The 16,773-nt window shown below is 39.3% G+C and overlaps 2 protein-coding genes across 2 annotated transcripts; both read right to left on the minus strand.

The window, feature by feature from the left end:
* Positions 1-8,013: 8,013 nt before the first annotated feature.
* On the minus strand, positions 8,014-9,837 carry LOC144060391 (thrombomodulin-like). Its single transcript, XM_077579915.1, has one exon. The coding sequence runs from the start codon at positions 9,623-9,625 to the stop codon at positions 8,507-8,509; it is 1,119 nt and encodes a 372-aa protein (XP_077436041.1). The 5' UTR covers positions 9,626-9,837; the 3' UTR covers positions 8,014-8,506.
* Positions 9,838-12,679: 2,842 nt separating this feature from the next.
* On the minus strand, positions 12,680-14,528 carry cd93 (CD93 molecule). Its single transcript, XM_077542713.1, has one exon. It carries the CDS (start codon positions 14,514-14,516, stop codon positions 12,873-12,875), a length of 1,644 nt encoding a protein of 547 aa, XP_077398839.1. The 5' UTR covers positions 14,517-14,528; the 3' UTR covers positions 12,680-12,872.
* Between the last annotated feature and the right edge of the window lie 2,245 nt (positions 14,529-16,773).

Here is a 16,773-nt window from a genome sequence, read left to right on the forward strand (position 1 = left end):
TTTAAACTTTTTTTTAATGCCTTTTTGCTATCAATTTTCTGATATTTTTGGCAATTTTGTGGACATTATATGCAAATTTTCAGGCTTTCTTCTTTTGTTTTCAGACATTTTATAGTTACTTTTTGAACATTTTCCCTGTTTTTTGTTAAATCATTTGTTTAAAACTTTTTTTGGGGTGGGGTGGGGGGGCAATTTTGTTCATGTTCTATGGGAATTTTCATGATTTCTTCTTTTTTTTCTGGAGAGCTCAGTATTGTTCATTCGATTTGACATGTCATCATTGCTCTCCTTTTTTTAATTTTATTTTTTATATATATATATTTTTTATTTTTATTTTTGTTTGTATGTGGGTGAGTATGTGTATGTGCGTGTGTGCGAGTGTGTGTGTATTCATTAGTTCACCTAAAACCTATTAAAAAAAAATCCCATACCGTTCACCTAAACCAAACACTTCCGGCCAGAGTCGTGAGGTCGTCAGGAGACCCGAGGAAGGACCAAAGAAAAGAGAGGAAAGTGAAATCCAGCACCGACCAGACACCACCCGCCAGGCCACTAACCCTTCTAGTCCTTCACCGACCCCAGAGACATCTAAACTCCAACAAATCAGGGAGACCTCAAGAGACCAAAGGAGAGACTGAGAAAAGGAAGGACAGTCGAAGCAGAGTGAGATCCACAGACACCAGCCTCCACCGATTCAATGACCTGAGGAAGAAGCAGATTGTGTCTGAGTTTCGATAGATGCTGGTGTGGTGGATCTGGCATGCATGAAAGTCTCCACCAAAGAGGGGAGCCGTCGACCCCCGCCAGGAGAGAGCAAGCGCAACACCTCAGGGCCCCCCAGGCCGCGGCAGCGCCAAAGGACTACCCCCGGGCCCCGCAGGGGCCACCGGCCGGAGAGCAAACCCAGGAGCAGGAGCGCCCCCCACCCCAACGTGGCCCACGCCCCCAACCCAACGCCGCAGGACGGGGCACTGCAGGCCCGCCAGGTGATGATTTCTTCTTTTGATTTGAGACATTTTATAGTTACTTTTTAAAAGTTTTCTTCTCTGCCTTTAAAAAAAAAATTAGGGGCAATTTTGTGCACATTTTATGGTAATTTTTTAGATTTCATCTTTTGGTTTCGGACATTTTATATTAATTTTTTAAACGTTTTCTTTTCTGCTTTTTAAAAAATCTATTTCTGGACTTATTTGACAATTCCAAAGACAAGTTTTAAGCTTTTTCATTTACCTTTTTGTCTCACTATTTCTGGCAACTTAACATTTTGGACTCTTACATTTAAAAAATAATAATATTTCATCCATCCATCCATTTTCTTGACCGCTTTTCCTCACAAGGGTCGCGGGGGTGCTGGAGCCTATCCCAGCTGGCTTCGGGCAGTAGGCGGGGTACACCCTGAACTGGTTGCCAGCCAATCACAGGGCACACAGAGACGAACAACCATACTCACAATCACACCTATGGACAATTTGGAGTGTTCAATTAACCTGCCATGCATGTATTTTGGAATGTGGGAGGAAACCGGAGTACCCGGAGAAAACCCACGCAAGCACGGGGAGAACATGCAAACTCCACCCAGGAAGGCCGAAGCCCGAAGCCCGGACTCGATCTCACGTCCTCTGCACTGGGAGGCGGACGTGCTAACCAGTCAGCCACCGTGCTGCCCATAGTATTTCATTATTAATTTAAAAAAAATCGAAATCATTAATTAATTTAAAGAATATTTTATCTAAAAATAAAAAACTATTAATTTCGACAAATTTTTCTTTTAGAGCGATCCACAGGGAGACACAATAGAGGTACTAAAGAGCCACATGTGGCTCCAGAGCCGCAGGTTGCAGACCCCTTCTCTAACCAGTCTGGTACCGTGCCGCCTGGCTAGGCACATGTCAACATCAACCTACAAGCATGAGTAAAAACCATAGTTAGCTGTTTACGTCTAAACCCCATCAAGTCAGCATATCAGTTTTAGAGTAAACTAGCAATCTATAAGCAGCAATGCATATATTTACAAAGTAGCCAGATCAATGATATACATATCATTGTTTAAACTTAAGTTGTTAAATTAAGTGGCACTAACGTTTCTGCTTCGGGTGTATGGTAGGTGCTTTTATTCAAACTTATAGTAGAAAAGCTAATTATGAACCTCTCTGTTATGTTCATCTCACTATTACTTTAGTGTTCTCTGGCATATTTGAAGAGTCTTTTTGAACTGTTCCTAAATAAATACAAATATCAATAATCACTAACACATTTTTATTTACCACTGTTTTTAACTGTTAATGATGTCTCAGATTAGCGGTTAACATGAAAGCCCTCATAAAGGGTTTTTACTTTCTGGACCTGCATACCTTTGCTTTAGAGAAACAACAAATAGGTTTGTTTGTAGGGGTAGTTTCTTGTGGTATTGGGGTACTTCCTGCTCCAAAAAATGCATGGGAAGTCAATGAGTAAACCAAATCTAATAAATGTTATGCAAAGGAGAAAGTGACTATAATAGTAAAATATAAATATATCCTAACTCTAATTTATGGGGAAGGGCACTCTTTTTGATACAACAGTTCCTCTCGATACGCATTGACAGTATGCATGTTTCCGGAGTAAACCATCTCCCCACAGTTTACAGTGCGAACACAAATGGACCTTGGACTTGTTTGTTTTCTGACTATATATTACTTGTCTGTACTTTGTTATAAAAAGAATATATACATTAACATACACATTAAAAAAAAAGAAATGCACTTGAATCTGCAAAAATAATAATATCGCATGTACAAGTCTGTGTATGACACTGTATGTGCAGACACAATATAAAACAAGTGCAGACACAATATAAAACATTTTAACAAAACAAATTGACTTTAGCACTGTTTGTCTCTGCCTTTATCTTATCTTTAATACAAATATGTATATAAAAAATACACTTCAAATGGAGCTTTTACTTCTTTAAAAAACAATCTTATGCCTTTCTTTCAGTGCAGATACACACATGCATACACGCCACACAAATTAGTTAAGCTAGCCAATAGCAGCACAATTGAGACATTAATATTAACTAGAGCTGTCAAAAGATTGATTTTTTAAATCAAATTAATCACATCTTAGAATTTTGATTAATCATGATTAATCGCTTAATTAAAAAGTTTTTTTTTAACAAAAAAAATTCCCCGCCAAATTTGAAGGGCACCAGTTATGTGTTAACTCTGTAGCCATTATTTGGGTTGCCGTAATGGCTTAGTGAGAAATTTAGATGGTACTGAGGGGAGTTGTAATTTCCTCAGCAACCTCTGGGGCACCACGTTGACTTTGCTTGTTTGTAGGAGCAAAATAAACGATAAAAATCCTATTATCAAGTAAGCAAGTAAGCTACTTTAGTTAATCATGGAGTTCTTTGCTTTCATAAGAGAATTACTAATCCACTCAGTTAACACAAATGATTCGGCAAAAATTTAATTTCTAGACAACAAATTTATTTAGTAAACACACATATATCAGTCACAGCCTAACCTATTAATGAAACAGAGTAAAAATGTGAATCAAAGATAAAAAGATAACTTGCAACCTAACTAACTAAGATAAAAAAAAGGTAGATGAAAAAGGTAGATGGGGTATAAAGATGGAAACGTTTGACCTGTCAATTCTTTTATGTTTGGATAAAAGCGTTGCACCAGTAGTATATGGTCAGATTGCAATGCAGGCGCAATTCACGGACTGGTTCAGTCGCACAGGAGAGAGAGAGAGAGAGAGAGAGAGAGAGAGAGAGAGAGAGAGAGAGAGAGAGAGAGAGAGAGAGAGAGAGAGAGACTCGAGCGTCGATGCTCGGTTGAATGCTGGAATGCTGCACTAGGTCTCCGGCTGCTGATGATTTGGGGATGCGTGTTGTGGCTCAAAGGAAGAAGCCGTGTGGTCACCCTCAGCGACCACGTTTCTCGTAATGAGCAGGAAAAGTTCATGGGGCCAGACGTGAGGTGGAGAGAGGGTGGAGGAGTTGCAGGAACGGGAGAGTCCTTGAGCAGTTCATAGGGAAGAGAGTTCAGGAAAAGAGGGAGAAGTTCCTTCGCGCGCTAGCTGTGGACTTCACCAGGGAAGGGTTGACCAGCCAGATGCTTCATTTATCATTCTGAACACATTACAAACATTACTGCGATCATAAAGTTATTGAATCCGCTAAGATTACTAATTTGCTAAACTTGTGGCTACAGAAATTACACACATCATTCATTTCAGATACACATACAGGTTGTGTACAAAGATAAACAACAGGAGTTACTTGATGTCAGTCAAGTACATAGAGTAAGTGTATGTCCCGAATTATGTAGATTTCAGATTAATTAGGAGCGGAAGGATTCTTGAGGATAACCGATAGTGACCGCTGGAGGGCAATGTTGTACCATATAACTTCCCAGGGGCATTGTTTCCAAAAAAACACATGGCTAATTCCTGTGGATAGGCCAGATCATAAAAGATGGTCTGGGGACTGCTTATCAGACAGAATTTCAGGTCTGTCGGAGCTGTGCTATGCGTTTCCTGAGGGTTATAAAATGAAGTCCAGTCCCTGCTGGAGGGAAACTCAAAGAGTCCTTTTGAACTGAAAACACAGAGTTAAGACACGCACACACATTCACCAGGGGGAAATGTTTAAAAAGGCACACAAAAATGAAAAAAATTGAGGGTGACGGGCAACATTCGTTACAACTCTTTTGACATTTAATGTTATGAGGATGTGTTCAACGTTTTGGGATCCACTGCGCACACTTATCCTCCACTATTTCTAATCAGTTAATTACTTGCATAATTTAAAATGGGAAAAAAAATTACCACAATATTTTGACATATACGCAATACGCAAACATTTATTGTTGTGTTTTTTGGGATGTCTGCATTAATTTTCTTCCCAAAAACATAAAAATGTAAAAATGAATGACAAAAATGAACATAAGTGTTTTTCACATGGCAGTGACGATATGGAAGAGGTAATGTTCAATTTTGGTCGCATTTTCTGATTATTGGCAAGTGCACTGTCCAGTATGGTATTTCTCAGGTTTGCACGTGAGACATGATTACAATTGCCTTGTGGGCACTTGGATTAGGATGAACTATTTTGTTGATTATTCTTTGACCAAATTCAGTTGAAAGAACTTTTATTTTGAACATAATGCATAGTGCTTTTACTGGAAAAAAAGAAAGAGAATCCCTTTATAAACTAACAAAAAGGACAAAAATCTGTCATTTTCTTACAAAGTAGCACCCCTCACACATATTGGTCAAGCTCCCCTTTGCACTCGGAAAGAAAAGAATCCCTGCACCATACATACTTGGTGTTGATCATATAGTTCACGATCAAATGCAAGGCGTGGAGGTCATAATGAAGCCTTGAAGCATTCAGTACAACACAATATTCAGGAGTCTTATAAGTTTAAATCGATCATTTTTTACCCAAACACGACATGAAGGTTGATGATCTTGGCATATCTGAAACATTTTCAAACTTACCTATCATATTCTGGTGTAGTGTTACACTGAAGACCCACAGCCTCTGTTTATTGTTCAATTAGGCCTCCCCACCCCACCTACAAACAAGTTTTGGTTCCCAAAACAGTCTTGAAACGTTTGCTCAAGGTTACGTTTGGCTGCAATATGGGCGCTCCACTGCGATTGGCTGGCAACCAGTTCAGGGTCAGGGTGTACCCAGTCTACTGCCCCAAGCCAGCTAGGATAGGCTCCGGCACCCCCGCGAGTCCGCGACCCTTGTGAGGAATGGGCAGTTAAGAAAATGGATGGATGAATTGATGGATGGGCGCTCCATGGTTGCAAAGGAAAGTTTTTTTTTTACGTCTCTGAACGTTACGTGTTGGTTACATATTGTTTTCTTAACCGTTCTCTAAACCAGTGGTTCTCAACCTTTTTCAGTGATGTACCCTCTGCAAAATATTTTTCAGCTAAGTACCCCCTAACTAGCGGAAAAGCTTTTCTGATTGAAGAAAAAAAAAATACAATTAAAACAGAGTGCTGTGCCGTCAATGTCTGATTTATTATTAAACTTTGGAACTGTATTTGCATTTATGTGGTCTCTTGAACTATTTGGAAATAAAATGATATTACTAAAAATCAAATAAAATATATATTTTCAATTATAAATAAAGATTTGTGCACATGCAGATTATTATCAACATAAAGTGTCATCTTTTGGGATCATAGTAAAGCTCTGTTCTCAAAAATAAATCATTAACTTCATTTTAAATAAAGTTTTCAAGTGATTGACAGGTGATTCTAGGTGGCATATGACAAGTTGGGTCAAACCATTCTGGTATGGGGGAAATTATGGTTTTTTTAGGACACTGAAATTAAATTACCTATTGAATATAAAACTCATTTTATGAACTGATATTTTAAAAGAAATATTTACATATACTTTAAAAATATATTTTAAAATCCCATGTACCCCCTGAAGTGCCTTCACGTACCCCCAGGGATACTCGTACCCCCATTTGAGAACCACTGTTCTAAACGTTTCTCTAAACAGTTTTTATTTACCTTCCCCACAAACTTTAAAACAGCTCTTAGTTTTTAAAATTACTTATTGTACAACAATTACATTTTTTATCTATTAAATCAGCTTAAAGTGACAGAAAGAATTTTGCCTTGAGTAAGAATCAAACCAACTCCACTGGTATGAAGGCTGCATGCTTTACCGCTTCACTGAACGTCAGCTATGCTAGCCACCCTACAAATGCCGTACTGTCTTGTGGATTCTTAGTATTGCTTAGATGATGTTCGTTTTCTCTACTCTCCAACCATCTCGCTAAATTAAACGGCTAATGTTATTATAAAACTGCAATATCTATTATTCCTAAATATTTTAAGCACATGCAAACTGTGCTTAAAATATTTAGGAATAATACAATTGTACAAATCATTGAAGCATTTCTTTCCCTCAACGTTCAGGGAACGCGACACCTAAGCTTATATCACATAACCAGAATACAACGTTCTCAACGTTCTTGTTTTGGTTTAGTTCCAACTAACTATTAAATAACCAAATACTGACGGTCTTTAAACGTTTGGTGTTGGTAGCGCCTCATCGATTTTCTTCAATGGATTAAAGTGCATGTTTTCGGTCTAATGTGGAAATCTTCATAGTCCTACTTGCACATTTGGCTCCAAGAAACCAATGAGGATCGGAGGCTTCATTGATGGACCTTATGCATTATAGGGAAATACAGCAGCATCTGAACTACAGCAAATTACGGAGGTAAAATATTGTTTAATATAAACATTGCAAATGATTGTTTTATGTATAAGCATTCCGGTAACTTACTCTAGGTTCGTCCGTTCTTCTCCAAATGTGTTTTGCACAAAGAAAACATGCACAACAGAGCACAAGAATTCCCCTCCACTTCCCCGAATTCAAAAATCACTGGTGGTGCCCTGTCTCCATTTATGTATGTTTGTACAGGTTCATTGTTCTTATTCATCCATCTATTTTCTATGCCACTTGCCCTTACAAGGGTCATCGGTGAGCAGGACATACAACCATCTACACTCACATTTACACCTTTGGAAAATTTTGAGTGTTTGATTAGCCTTCCATACACATTTTTGGAATGTGGTAGGAAGCTGGAGAAAGCCCACGCACGACAGGCAGCGCATTTGAACACACAGGAAGGATGGAGCAAAGCACTTTGTTAAATAATGTATAGTAGGGGTGGGAATCTTTGACTGTCTCACAATTTGATTCGATCCAGATTTTTGGGTCTGCGATTCGATTCAGAATTGTTTATTGATTAAGAACAATTTTTGATTCAAAATGATTTGATTGACAATGATTTCTGCTACTATTTATAGATCTGTAAAGAATTGTCATGATCTACTCCAGTCTGACTCGCTAATGCTAACTGGCTCGCTACTCGTGGCACTTTAATCACTCAAAAGAACGGCTAGTCATACAAAAACGCTTCAGGAATGTTTACAGAAAAGCATGTTAACATTATTCACCGGCATATGCTCTTTTTATGGTGCAGAAAACAACTTTTATTGGCATAACTTGATCGTGACTTTTTCCTTCCACTGTCTAATGTGGCCACAACTTAGCAGTGTATCAGAACGCGTGGAACCACACTGACCCTTAGTAGCCAAACCAGGTACAACATGAAAAAGACACACAAGCAAGGGCAAGACAGTATAAAATAATTTAAATATAATTGACTTAGGGACATTTAAAATCGATTCTGAATCGTACTAAATGAGAATCGCGATTCTTATGAGATTCAATTTTTTTTTGCACACCCGTTAATGTATAGCATTGTAAAAATGTAGTGCATTTTAAATTTGTGCATGCTACCATATGCACTGGAAAAATATTTCCATTTTATTTTAAACAGTAACACACAGTTTGGTTTGCTAAATAATAACAACAGTGAATGAACCCCAATGAATAAAAAGTCACAGGTCCTTCATATATATATATATATTAAAGACCAGTGTTCTCTTTTATGATGTATCAAGATTAAGTAGTTTCTATTGGAGCACTTGATCTTTGGTTGGGATTTTGCTCTCTGCGCTTCTGGCGCTTAATCAGGTAAAATCTTCCAACACAAATAAACGCAACCACAGCCAAAGCAGCTAAAATCCACAGCCAAATAAAAGTGCCTGCGGAAAGAGAGGAAGCTTTCATCGTGTCATTGTCAGGCTTAATATAACCTCTGACAGAAGGAGTGGTGATAACAAAATGTTCATCAATTGCTTTTACACATCTCACCTGATGTCTTAGTACATAACCTTCTTTACAAGAACAGACAAAACTTCCAAATGTGTTTTTGCACTTTTGATCACATTCGTTCATCATGCACTCATTAATGTCTTCACAGATTTTGTCATTTAAGATGAAGCCCTCAGGACAGAAGCAAGCACTGTCCGTGTTTTTCTCACAGAGGGCGGGGCACGTCTCCCGGACGCAGTGGATTTGACACCTCCGGGGATCCTTTCTGTCCGGTGCATATCCCGGGAAACACGAGCATTTGAAGCCATCTTTGACAGCAGTGCAGTCTTGCTCACATGGAGCATCTGAGCATCCCTTGGAACTGGGGAAAAATGTGACATCTGATAATCCCTGTGCCTGGCATGCATCTTTGTGGGAGGTTCTGCACAGAAATCCATCAATTTGATCTGAGCAGGGCCGCTCGCTGAGGTTTTGCTCCTTTGAAAGTGAGACGCAGCTAGGAGAGCAGACGCTAACGGCATCTTTCCAGGCGATGTAAGAGGGAACAAAGTGGCCGTGCCCTTTACCAGTGGTCCACTCATAGCCTCTCATATGAACGGAGAGGTTGCTGCAGGCATCAGTTGGTAAATAAAGTCCAAGCCAAAAGTTCCCGCCAAGTTCTTTGGTCACAATATCAAGTAATCTCTTATCTTGTGCTGACTGAAGTGTCATTAGCGCTCCTTTCCTGGCTTGACATCTTTCTTCTGCTGTGGTAAAATCCACATTGTCTCGGTTGATAACCAAGCAGCTGCTCCCAAAACAGAAAGGCCTACAGGTGCCAGCATGCAGCCCACAAAAACATGTGTTGAAAGAGGACATCCAAAGAAGAGACAATGTCACAAGCACCTGGAGAGTCAAGCAGGCCATGTTGCCGCGCTGTATTTCATCTTCAAATGTTGGCTAGCTCACGGAAAGCTCACAACTCTGCAGGCTATTGCGGAAGGAAAGCAAAGGCAGGAAGGAAACCAGATAAAGACTTAACTACTGTGTTTTTCCAATGTGAAGCACAGGAGACGTGACACATTTACGTTCAGAACAAAAATAAAATGTTTTTTTGTCCCAGACTTATTTTGCACAAATAGTTAAACAAAATCAGACATGACTGTACTACTACAAATAGTTATATTAAAACAAACTACAGTAATAGATGTGTGCCATTTCCCTCCGTGTTTGCTTTGTTTTCTTTGAGTAGCCTACTCTGGCTTCCTACCACATTCCAAAAGCATGCATGCTTGCTGAAACACGCTATTGGTGTTAATGTGAATATAAGGTTCTTTGTTTGTATATGCCCTGTGATTGGCTGGCAACCAGTCCAGGATGTGCCCCACCTCTTGCCTGAAAAGTCATCTCAGACAGGCTCCAGCACACACGTCACCCTGTTGAGGACATAAATAGATGGATGGCTGTATTGTTATTGTGATTATCATTAAATTGTGGATCTCATCATAATATTGTGCAGTCATCTACTGTAAATAATAATAATAATAAAATAAACAAATAAATAAATAATAATAATAATAAAACATGTAAATCCAGTACATTTTATTGTTGCTAAATTTTACAAGGAGAGTATAGAGATCCTGACATTAACGTCACACATCCCAAAACTTTGGCAGCATACAAAACGCATCTGCCACTTTGAGTAAATGGTAAACAATGCGTAGCCAAAGTTGCACTTTGTACATGGTGGCTAAATCAGCAGATGCCACACAAATAATCTGTTTTATTCATTTGTGCTGCTACAGTTTAATACATATTACACAGTTGAATTTAATAACTGACCAACACCATAAAGAAGACATTTTACAGCATAAATTTAGTGCGTTAGCAACTGCTAAGTTGCTAACGTACATAAATAACACTGCCAAGACTTGCGTGAAACTGTCAACTTCAATGGCATTTTGACTACACATGGAAATAAATACGGATTGTACAAACTTGTAATTTTTATGATCAGATTTGAAAGCACTCACTAGTAACAGAGGTGGTAATTCCACATTAGCAGCGTCACCAAGTGAAAAAACAAATAAACCCTCCTGACACTTCATCGGCAATCCAAAATGTCCACCTTGTGCATCAATGTCATGTCCTTTTCATCAAAGTGACTCTCAATGCTCTTAGGCGAAAAGTTGAGGCATAAACTCTAGATTTCGCCCTCCACGCCATTGTAGTCCATTAACGCTGCGCTAATACTTTGCTGCCGTGGGTGGGAAAGTCACGTGATGTCAGGATATCTATTGAATACATTTTACTAGTTTATTTAAAAAAAAATGTTACTCAAGCATTGAAGAACAAACTCATGACTTTCAGCTTGGGATACAGCTGCTCTACCACCTGAGCCAAGCTACTCCTGCTGGGCATGAGCAATGTACCTCTGACCAATCAGAACTCTATTGCTGGTGTCAGGTGGAATTTTCGTACCTCAAAGTGCTTTTGGTCTCATTTTAGCAATAGAGGCAAACTAGAGTGGCATGGCTCAGGTGGTAGAGTGGCTGTGTCCCCAGCTGAAGGTCACTAAAACGTTTGTTCCTCAATGCCTGAGTAACTTATTTAAAATAAATTAGTAAAATATACTCAATACTCTCCTTGTAAAATTTACTTACTTAGAATTTCTGAGCGAAAAATACTTTACTAGGTTTTTTTCAAGTATTTTTTTTTCTTGTATTTTTTACGGTGTACCGTGACCACATTTGAATGCAGTCGGGTTAAGGTCAAAATTCCGTTTTCTGAAACATTTGGGATAACACGTTTATTTGTTACTCCCGTGTACATATTCCGATCAAAACCGCGACGCACGGACGCCATTATGCAAGTAGATGTCATTTCTACAGTCAATAAAATACATCATTTATGTTCATCATGACACTTACATGCTGTAAAAAAATAATAAAAAATCCTTGAAAAAAACTAGTTTTTTCACTCAAAAATTCGAAGTACATTTTTTCAAGGAGAGTATATTTTGAGTATATTTTACCAGTTTATTAACAAAAGTTATTCAAGCATTGAGGAACAAACTCGTGACCTTCAGCTTGGGAGACAGCCACTCTACCACCTGAGCCATGCCACTCTTGCTGTTTGCCACTGTACTGCATTGCTGGTGTGTCCAAAATAAGATCAAAAACTGGTCTTGGGGGTACTCCGCCTTATACCATCAATATACTAACACACAGCAGGAGCGGCATGGCTCAGGTGGTTGTCTCCCAACCTGGAGGTTGTGGATTCGTTCCTCAAATCTTGAGTAGCTTTTTTTATTTATTATTTTTTTAATCAACTGGTAAAATGTACTCAAAACTCTCCTTGTAAAATGTACTTCTTAATTTCTGAGTAAATAAAACTTTCCTTGTTTTTTTCAAGTAAACAGTTTTTTGTTTTGTTTTGATAGACCACAATTTTTTTTTTTTTGAGAGTTCAGTATTGTTCATTCGGTATGTCATCATCATTATGCTCCCTTTTTTTTTTGTGAATGAGAATGTGCGTGTGTGTGTGTGTGTGTGCATGTGTGCGTACATGTGTGTGCGTGTGAGTTTGTGCATTAATTCATCTGAAACCTAACCCGTGGGCAGTATTTTATTTTGAAATGGCTTGGTCAGAACCAACAAAAAGCCGAAAAATGGTCACAATAACGCCTAGGGGTTAAATCCCATACCCTTCACCTAAACCGAATACTTCAGAATCCCGATAGAGTCATGAAGTTGTCAGGAGACCCGAGGAGTGATCAAAGAAAAGAGAGAAAAGTGAAATCCAGCACCGACCAGACACCACCTACTACACACAGACCACTAATAAAGTAGTAACCCTACTCATCACTCCAAAAGTGTTAGGCCCCGATCCGATCACTTAGAAAAGGGGTAACCCAGGGGTATCTATTTTTATATTTTGAAAAACCCAAATAAGAGGCATATCCTGTTTTTTTGCGTGCGTTTACATGGCCTTTCAAAAACCAATTTGTGGGTTTATTTGCGTGAAAGCAATGAGAAAGAAAGCAAGAAAGACAAGGGCTGCGTGGGTGTCGTGTTTACAATTGAAAAGTAGAATTACATAAACATAAATTACATAAATACACTTGAAGATAAATTACACTGTACACACAACGAAGGCAATCGTCTCCATCGGGTCATAGGTCATCAGTCAAGATGGATTCATAGAGCTTTTCCAAGCGCGGATCGAAACCAGAGGAAACCCAACAATAACTGTCTGTTGCACTTTTCTTTGCTTCCTTGCGCGATCGACGCCATCGCACGATGGCAATTGTTAATGTGACGGCGACTATAAGCAGCAAAGGGATGACTGAGCCGAGTATGCAGATGAGCACTCTGGAGTTGACCGCCATGGCACTTCCAAGCAGGGATGCATTGCTTGGGGTGATGGTCACCATTTGTGGGAGAAGCGTATCCGCGGGTGTGGGCGGTCCCGGGGGCCCGGCTGTCGTCATGGATACCATCTCATTGATGTTTACTTGTGTTTCCTGACCAACATTTAATGCTACATTTGTCACATCTGGAGTGCAATTTGCTCCATTGGCATGCACATGAAAGCCCTCTGGGCATACACAGATGAAACTTCCTTCAGTATTAACACATTTGAAGTGACAGCGCTCAGTAGCACATTCGTTGACGTCCACGCATGAATAGCCGTCCTCGGATAACGTATAGCCTTCTTTACAGTCGCAAGAGAATGATCCAGCAGTGTTTAAACAGCCATGGGTACATTTGTAATGCAGACATTCATCCAGATCATGACAGTCGCCGTCGATCATTTCAAAGCCATCCTGGCATGCGCACATGTAACTGCCTGCCGTGTTAACACAAACATGGCCGCATGAGTGCGACTGTTGGCACTCATCCAGGTCAGAACAGTTGCGCTGGTTTGCTGCCAATTCGAACCCTTCGGGACACTTGCAGATGTGTCCGGACTCTCCCACGACGCACTCATACTCACAGGTGTCCACGCTGCACACATCTCGTATCTTACACGAGAGTCCGTCGTCCTCCAGAACGTAACCGTGGTTACAGAGACATTTCACCTGATCCGAGTCCTGCTGGCAGATATGTTGGCATCCGCCTTTGTTGCGTGCACATGTTCCATGTTGGCAAAATGGACCTGGCACAGTCCACTGATATTTGTCATCCCTCCGGATGCACACAGAAAAGTATGACTGCTGGTCACTGCACGTGACTTTCGCATACGTTCCGAGCGGCAAGGATTTCATCAGATTTTGCAGCGGATCCTCAGAGAAAGGCGGCGTGTATGATATGTGGCCCGAGCCCGACGCATGCAGAGAACTGCACATTCCTTGAAAGTAAAACTCACACACATAAAGCAAAGGACCTTTGCAAGCGCCAGCAGTCCATTTCAGCTGGCTGTAACTAGCCCGTACGCATCTCTCTGTGCATGTGTCCACAGGCTCTTTATCCCAGTTGGAGTATTGGGAGTCTTTTTCCCCAGACATCCACTTGAAGCCTCTGAGATGCTTGTCGGCCAACACGCAGTCCCCTCTGTGCAGCTTTAATCCAATCCAAAATTGTTGCTGCTTGTCTTTCTGGATCAATGACAGGAGAGAGTGCAGAATGTCTTCTTCTTCTTTGTCTCTTACTGTCATCAGGTAGCCTCCATTGTGGAAGCAGCTCTGACTGGCCTTGTCAAAGCTCACCTTCTCCATGTGGACAGTAAAGCAGGCATTGGATGTGCATATTGTTTCATGTCCATTCAATCCTCCAAAGTTGGTGATGAAAAGCAGTAACAGAAAGATCAGTGGCATAGTTGCGCTTCACAATACCCCTTGCGAGTTTTCACATGAAATGTGAACAACATTCAGAGTGGCTCTGAAAGTAACGTTCCTGCAACTGTATCCTGTTTGGGACAACTAAAGGCGGAAACCATGTTTAGCAGCAGTTAAGGGCCCTTTCTTTCTCTTCAGCTGAGAAGTTCCGTTTTGAGCTGAAAAACAATGGTGCAGTCCGCAGTTGTGTTATGACTGCTTCTCCAGATGTCTCCGGCCCCTGTAGACTTGAGACTTTTAAGCTGACTCCCTTTATTGTAGTGCCTTACAATACATGAACACGCAGGGGTCATAATAACCTCAGGGATGATGTGACATGACAATTGGAAAGTGGGGATGGATGCTATGGAGGACCAAAACTGCCAAAATTAAAAAATTACAAAATAAATTAATTAATAAAAGTCAAAATGAAAACGGATATAAAAAATATAATTCAAAATTTTAATATCCAAAAATATATAAATGGAATATATATATATATATATATATATATATATCCCTAAATAAATAATACAGAAATAAAGAAGGAGATTCTAAAAATAAAAATGAATGTAAAAATAAATGTCTGAATAAATACAAAAATAAATATATGAATAGAATTAAATACCAATCAATAAATCAAAACGGTCTGCTCTCACATTTATTTATTTCATGCTGCAGACGCTGTGTCAGGTCGAAATGTTATTCAAATGAGGGGGCGGTCCTAAGCGTGTCTTGGGTTGGGCTCTGCTGTTGCAAACTGTCTACATACAGTGAGCTGGTCGGCGAACAAGGAATTCTATTCTATTATATATTTATTTTTCTATTTATTTCGACATTTATATATATATATATATATATATATATATATATATATACACACACTTTTGTATTTATTTTCACTTTTATTTATTTAGGGATATATATATATATATATATGGCAGTAGTAAGGAGCGTATACGACTGACTGGAAACACGTCTTTATTCATCGACTGCCAACAACAGAATGGCGAATATTGCGCCAACAAACATTCATATAAAACACCCCCCTGCTGTATGCCTACTGGGTGAGAGGCATGGTCCTAAAGTCCACCACAATATATATATATATATATATATATATATATATATATATATATATATATATATATATATATATATATATATATATATATATATATATATATATATATACATTTTTGAATTATATTTTATTTGTTTATTTAGTCATTTATTTTATTTTTTATTTTGGCAGTTTTGGTCCTCCATAGGATGCAAGGGGAGGAGAAAAACAACTGTGACCAATGACATCCTTTCACCACTCCACAAGGACGACACTTGTCTCATGTTATCTTTTGCTTATCTCATCTACCTCACTCATTTTGTTCGAATAATGCAAACATTTGTTATAAATATGCCAAAGGCAAGGAAGGTGGAGCTACCACTTATCAACAAAGGTGCATGTTATATTTAGTATTAATTAGTTAATTACCAAATAATTGCTTTCATCCCACTTTATGAAGTCTTTTGTACTGTACTGCAAATTAATAAGAGTGGTGGCAGTGACTGGCAGCTTGCCAAATAATCATCTAGAATGTATTTGTTCTGTGCAGCACTGTTGGTGAATGCGTATGGGATGATGTTTCCATAAAAAAAAATGTTACTCTGGGCCCAACACTTTTATGTCAATGGCCCTTGTGATCATCACCTTTTGGTCCCGTTTGACTTGTGAGCTGAAATCCAAATATGTCGTTAATGAATTTAAAATGTAAATTTTAAGGTGAAGAAAGTAATTGAAAATTATTTTGAAAAAACAACAACAAGCAACTAGAAATACCACTCAGGAGGCTGTAATGGATGACATCATAGCTTTTGCTTGCTTCCTGCAGTTTGTCGTGACTGCAAACTGGCCCACAGGGTGGCGTGGCTCAGTGGTAGAGTGGTTTTCTCCCAACTGAGAGGTTGTGGGTTCGATCCTCAGCCCTTGTGACCATGTTGGCGTGTTCTTGAGCAAGACAGTGAACCCTAATTTGCTCCCAGTGCACCTGATAGCCGACCACCGGTGTATGAATGTGAGGCTTTGTAAAACAAATTTGCAGTGCACAGCAAAGGGTTGTAATTCCCCAGCAATGTACTGTAATATCACAGTAAATGTTTTGCCGCTGTAAAGTTACAGTACATAGTTGTGCTTTTACAATAATGTATTTTAAAATGATAGCAAATTGCTACACATAGCAAATGATGTAGTGCTAAAATA

The sequence above is a fragment of the Vanacampus margaritifer genome, chromosome 1 (genome assembly GCF_051991255.1).
Source record: "Vanacampus margaritifer isolate UIUO_Vmar chromosome 1, RoL_Vmar_1.0, whole genome shotgun sequence".
Lineage (NCBI taxonomy): Eukaryota > Metazoa > Chordata > Actinopteri > Syngnathiformes > Syngnathidae > Vanacampus > Vanacampus margaritifer.

What these genes read in the sequence shown, in the direction of transcription:
- LOC144060391 (XM_077579915.1), bottom strand. Translation starts at nt 9,625, where the DNA reads ATGGCCTGCTTGACTCTCCAGGTGCTTGTGACATTGTCTCTTCTTTGG.
- cd93 (XM_077542713.1), bottom strand. Translation starts at nt 14,516, where the DNA reads ATGCCACTGATCTTTCTGTTACTGCTTTTCATCACCAACTTTGGAGGA.